The sequence below is a fragment of the Pinus tabuliformis genome, chromosome 6, assembly GCF_031772625.1.
Source record: "Pinus tabuliformis cultivar Carrire ecotype Pingquan chromosome 6, CPIR1, whole genome shotgun sequence".
Taxonomy (NCBI): domain Eukaryota; kingdom Viridiplantae; phylum Streptophyta; class Pinopsida; order Pinales; family Pinaceae; genus Pinus; species Pinus tabuliformis.
In genome coordinates, this window is record NC_142292.1 from 1,755,857,174 (window position 1) to 1,755,863,339 (window position 6,166).

At 43.6% G+C, this 6,166-nt stretch overlaps 1 protein-coding gene across 1 annotated transcript; it reads right to left on the reverse strand.

Moving 5' to 3' along the window:
• Nucleotides 1-4,616: 4,616 nt before the first annotated feature.
• Nucleotides 4,617-5,687, reverse strand: LOC149265953 (uncharacterized). Its single transcript, XM_089406622.1, has one exon. It carries the CDS (start codon nt 5,685-5,687, stop codon nt 4,617-4,619), a length of 1,071 nt encoding a protein of 356 aa, XP_089262748.1.
• Between the last annotated feature and the right edge of the window lie 479 nt (nt 5,688-6,166).

The window sequence follows — 6,166 nt, forward strand, 5'->3', positions numbered from 1 at the left end:
TTTCACCGGTGCTCAAACATTTGTGAGTCCTAATCGATCTGTGGGATTTTTAATGTGGATCATAAACATCTCTGTCCGACTATTCCAGTGCGGCCATTGATGGGATCCCTAGAATTATCTTTTGCGCCCATGCCCATCTCTATCCCAAAATAAAATCCTTAGTCATTTTCAGCAGTGCTCAAAGGTTAATGAGTCAGGGACCTTTGAGTGTCTCTTAAAGACTTACGGATTTTTGACACCTGATCTGTGGAGGGAGACCCGGTTCTCAAAATCTCCTTTCCAGGTATGCACTAATTTACTAGCTAAGCCTGCTAAGGCCCTTGTCCTTGAAGATGTTGAGAAGGAGGTTTTACTATAAATTCCTTGTATTTTGATGAGGTGAGACTTTGTTTTCAATTAAGATGTGACATCTTAAATTGAGAGTGTCAACTTAGGCCAGTACAGAAGTACATCACTCTTTATATATGTTTTTCTTCATTGTTGGTCTCCCAATTCTGAGAACTGGTGCCTCCACGCACTTGTATGATATATAACATTGGTTTTTTTGGCATATAACGCTGGTATTTACGCTGGCATTGTGGTATATTAAAGTTGTTGTCATTGTATGCGTAGAAGTTCATGGCATTATATTAACGATAGTCTTATTGAACGCTGAAGTTTTTTGACATAAAACGTTGGTACTGAATGCTGAAATTTTCTTGACATAAAACGTTGGTAACGTTGGTATTGAACACTGAAATTTTTGGCCATAGGTTGAAGTTTTTTTTGGCCAAGCGTGGTATACAAGAAACTGTTCACTGGTTTATGAAGAGCAAGCATTGAAGCCATGCGTTGAATATACATGGTATTTTGAATTGTTTTTGGTACGTTGTCCTATAATGTATATGTGAGTTGAGCCCTGATTTGTGCATGTTTTAAAATCGCCTTTGTGTGTTAAAACTTTTTGAAGGGCTGCATTGGGTGATCAATGTAAAAAGAAACAAAAAAAGGGGTCAGATATATATATCTTGGGTATTGACATTTGCTGTCAAGTTGAGTTTGATGTCCCATCATATCAGATCTATATTGTTTCCCATTAAGAGTAAAATTTTGCAGCAGAAGTTTTTTGTTTTTTTTTCCACGGAAAAAAGCCGAACTTCCTATTATCAATAGAATGTTACAGAGTATATCAAAAGATTACAGAACGACTTGTAAATCGCCGAGAAGGGAGAAAACAAAGTCGTGCCTGAAAGGAAATAAACCTGAAGAGCAGATAAGCTCCAGTTCTACTGCCCGTTAAGGGATACAACACGCCACCAAAACAAAAGACCAATCCTCCTGGGAATGAATCACACAGAAAGGAGAGGTCCACGATGAGGCCATGAGACCAGAAAAAATAAACAGAATTCAGCACCCCCAATGTAAAACAGAAAACAGAGAGGGAACACCACGGCCCAGACAACCTGTAGGGAAGGAAAACAGCCCATGGACCCTGGCGAAAACTGTAAGAAAAAAGGAATATACAGAAAGAAAAATATGTACATGAGCAAAACCAAAACCTGTAAGAAAAATTTAAATGAAAATAGGCTGTTCGAGCGGCCGAAACAGCCCATTTTCTTCCTCCAGAACAGACCAAGACCCCGATTCATGATCAACCCCCTCTTTTGAAAGCCGGTCAGCTTCGAAATTTCTTTCCCGATAGATATGACTCAGAGAGATCTCCGAGAAACAACCTTTTAGACGAAGGACTTCTCTAAGCAGAGGGAGCAAGGTGAAGTTCCTGCAATGATGAGACCCATTAAACCATTTAACATCATTCATTGAGTCCCCAAAGATCTGGACGTCTCTCACATTCCTAAGAATTAGCCAACAAAGAAGGAAGTGCAGAGCTTTCAGTTCGGCAAAATTATTGGTGCCCTGTCCAAGACCGACAGAAGCTTTTAAAACCTTAACCTCTGATAAATGAATGATCAGCCCAGCCCCGCAGCGTCCATTGATATCTGAAGCTCCGTCAAAATAAGCCCACGGCTTTGAATATCTAATAATTTCTTGTTGAACAACTCTGGTGGGAGGAGGATCCAGAGGAACCGGGATACTTTCAAAAATTGCAGCTCCTTCAGCTACAAGGCGACCTATTGGTAGAACAGAGTCCTTGAATATAGCTTGATTCCTTGCAAGCCAGGTCCCCCAGGTTACGATCAGAGGAATTGCTCTCTCTCTATTGTTTGTGGCTTCATTCCACCACTTCTGCCAAGCTTCCAGGATCCCCTGCCCTTCCCATCTAAAAGGAATTTTTATAAGCCTTAACATTTCGGCCCAAATACTGGAGTTGAAGGGCAGAAAAGGAAAAGGTGCTGAGCAGACTCATCACTAGCTTTACAGAGCGGGCACCATCCAGGACCGATCCTACCTCTTTTTTGTAGAACATCCCACGTAGGAGCTTTCTTGAGCAAAACACACCAGAAGAACAATCTCGATTTGGCAGGCCCTTTAAGTTTCCAGAGCGGTTTATACCACCAATCCGGAATCTCCCATCCTTTTTGAGACATTATCCATTTGTAGCCCATCTTTGGGGAATAAAGCCCATTTTTGGCAAAGACCCATCTGAGTTCATCCGGGGAGTCTAAGAGCCGGACTGAGGAGTTGAGAAGATCCCTTCTGAACTGATCCCATTCCTCCAGCCATTCTCCCTCCAAATGTAAGTCCCTTCCCTGACTCCATCCTTGACTCCAAATGGATGAAGCCTGGGGATCAGCGACCTGATTTAGCGTGTAAAGCCCTCTGTCTTTTAAAGCCGAAACCAAGCCCTGAGAGAGGGAGAAAATCTCGGTACAGCCTACCCAGGGATCTCTACCCAGCCTGACCTGAGTTCCATCCCCCACACTCCAAGCCAAACCCTTCTCTATAATTGTGACAGAGGCGACCACAGCTTTCCAGACCACCGAGGAGTTTTTGCAATTCTTTTGTGGCAATCTGATCCAATCTAGAATTGTTAGCGGATCAATATATTTTCTTTTAGAAACAGAAGTCCACAAGTTCTCCGTAGAAATGAGCCTCCAGCTGAGCTTTGCTGCAAGGGATTTGGAGAAACTTTCAACATTTTTTATACCCCACCCTCCCCATTCTTTGGGACGTGCCACTTTATCCCAAGCAATCCATGGGGTAACTTTCTCCGACTTGGACCCCACCCACAGGAATCTGCTACATAGTTTGTCAATTGAGGATAAGATTCCTTTAGGAACCCAAGTCAGACTAGCCCAATACACTGGGATTGCCATCAGAACAGATTTGATTAACACTAGCCTGCCTGCCCTGGACAGCCACTTGAAACTCCAGTGTTTCAGCTTGGATTCAATTTTTACAAGTATCCATTTCCAGTCTTTTATCCTGTAATTGTCAGGCTTCAAATAGAACCCCAAATATTTAAAGGCATCCTCCATTGATTTGACTTCGAAATTTAGGACCAGTTCCACTCTGCAAACATGCTCTCTGGGTATTCTAGCACAGGTGAGAGTGGATTTTCTCTCATTAATGCAAAGACCTGTAGCCTTCAGAAATAGGTCCAAAAGCTTCTTTAGCGTCCTGCAGTCCTCTAGACTTCCGTTGCTGAACAGGAGAATATCATCCACGAAGAGGAGGTGGGTGACCCACAAGTTTACCGCCACTTCAATGCCTTTGAGAGTCCCTTGTCTTTTAGCATCCTGAATCATAAGACTGATGCCGTCTGCTGCCAGCAAAAACAGAAGTGGAGAAAGCGGACAGCCTTGGCGGAGGCCACGCTCAGGGCTAAAAAAACTAGAGGCCGCTCCGTTGATCAGCACTGCTATGGAAGAAGAGGAAACACAACTCATCACCCATCTCACAAAATCATACCTAAATCCCAGATGAGTTAGCAAAAGCCTGAGATACAGCCAGCTGATCCTGTCATAAGCCTTTGACAGGTCGATTTTCACCACAACCCCTTTTTTTTTCCCAATTTTTAGACTATGAAGAGTTTCTTGTGCAACTCCGACGGCTTCGTGAATTTGCCTGCCGTCTAGAAATCCAAACTGCTCTGGAGAAATATTTCTAGAAAGGACTGGTTTAAGCCTAGAGGAAATAATTTTTGCAATGATTTTATACACGCAAGTGCACAAAGAGATAGGCCTGAATTCATCATAGGAAACCGGAAGATCCGATTTAGGAATAAGGGCCAGAAAGGTGGCATTGAAAGGATTTGGAATTGTACCTGTACGTCTGGAATCTTCAACGACTGCCACTAGCTCGTCCCCAATGAATTCAAAAAAGTGTTGGAAAAATTCGACTGTCCAGCCATCCGGGCCTGGACTTTTGTCCTTTTGCATTGACTTGAGAATGTCTTCAACCTCCTCCTTTGTAACAAGCGCCATTATAGATTCATTTCCTTCCTCCTCTATGAACCTTGGGAAGAACTGCGCAACTCTTATAACCTCTACAATAGAGATTTCCTCTGTCGCTTTGTACAAATTCTTAAAGAAATCTACCCCTAAGGAGGCCAGATCTTCGAAAGAGCACGCCTGCTCACCATTGTCTTTCTTCATTTCCCAGATAGTATTGGAGTTTTTCCTCCCTCTTGCATAATTCTGAAAAAACTTGGTGTTGTCGTCCCCCGCCTGCAACTAGGTCGCTCTACTTTTTAAACGCCAGCTTTCCTCTTTTTGATGAAGGATCCTCCTCCTTTCTCTCTCCAACTCTTGTAATCTATCCCGAGCTTCAACTGTTCCATAACCATTTCCACCTGAATCTTCCAAGAGCGCAATCTTAGAATTGACAGTTTCCAGCATTGCTTCATCCTTCAGTTTCTTTTGAAGGGCCCATTGTTTAGAGGCGACCTTCATCCTTTTTAAATTATCCATAAAATTTTGACTGCGGCTCTCATCTTCACTAAATGCATCTTTCTTCCAAGTGTTGTGGAATAAACTGATATAAGTTGCATCCAAAAGCCAAGAGGCGTTGAATTTGAAAGGGGTGCCCGGTTTGGTAAAAGCCCCTTTCACTTCCAGAAAGACTGGGAAATGATCTGATAGACCGCCTTCCCCAACCCAATGTCTATAAGCCTGTAAATTTTCTGCCATCGATTCACCAATCAGAAATCGATCTAGTTTCTTTCCCACCCATTCTTCTGCAATTCTACGATTCCTCCATGACGGGCGCATCTTGAGTAGAGGGACATCCACCATATGCGAAGAGGCCAGTTTATTTTGAAAAAAATCGGTGAGGGGATCAGCCCTGGCTCTGACCCCCCACGATTCTGACATCCCCAATGAAAAATTAAAATCTCCCCCAACTATGAGATTTGGATGCGACAGGAAAGACTTTGCAAAGAAAGCATTCCAGAAGTTTTCCCGCTTCAACACTGGACCATAAACATTTAGAATGTGAAAGGGGATGCAGAGTTCATTGGAATAAAGTTCGACTGCCAAAACATTTTCCGATCCCCAAGAGGAAATCTCCCAAAGTACCTTTACTTTGAAGCCCAGAGCCACTCCTCCTGAATGACCATTTGCATCAATAGCGTGGAAGGTCCAACCCGGAAAGAGCTTGTTGAGCCAACCCATAACTTCTTCTCCCTTCCCAAGCGTTTCTTGAATCAGAAGAATGTCAGGTTTGTTGGTCCTGACCAGTTCCTTCAGAGCTAGCTTTTTGGGCTGACTAGCTAAACCCCTGTTGTTGTAGGATAGAATGATCATCGGGAAACCTCTGAGGGTGTCCGCTTTGCTCTAAGCACCCCTGGCAGGGACATCTGTTTCCCACCAGCAATATCAATGACTGCCTTCATCTGAGCCTTCGTCGGATTTGATTTCCTTCCTCTTGTCTTCCTCGGTCCTGTTGACACCATGTCTGAATCCAGTCCTCCCACAACAATCCCTTTCCCTTTTCTGGATGCCAATGATCTAAGACTGTAAGGGGGTTCAGGACTCCAAACGCTGGGAGAAAATAGTAAGGCAGCATCCGTGGGACTAGAGTTCAAATTTGGAGAGGGTGGGATAGTCATAATTACACTATCTAAAGTGTCTAGGCCCTGCCGCAGGATCGACAGATCATCCACGAGCTACCTTAGGGTTCCAGCCTCATCACAGCATGATTGAGATACATTAAAAGAAGAGCATATGGAAACAGGAGGGTACTGAAGCGGGCTAGCCTGGACCACCCCTGCCATTTCAGAAAC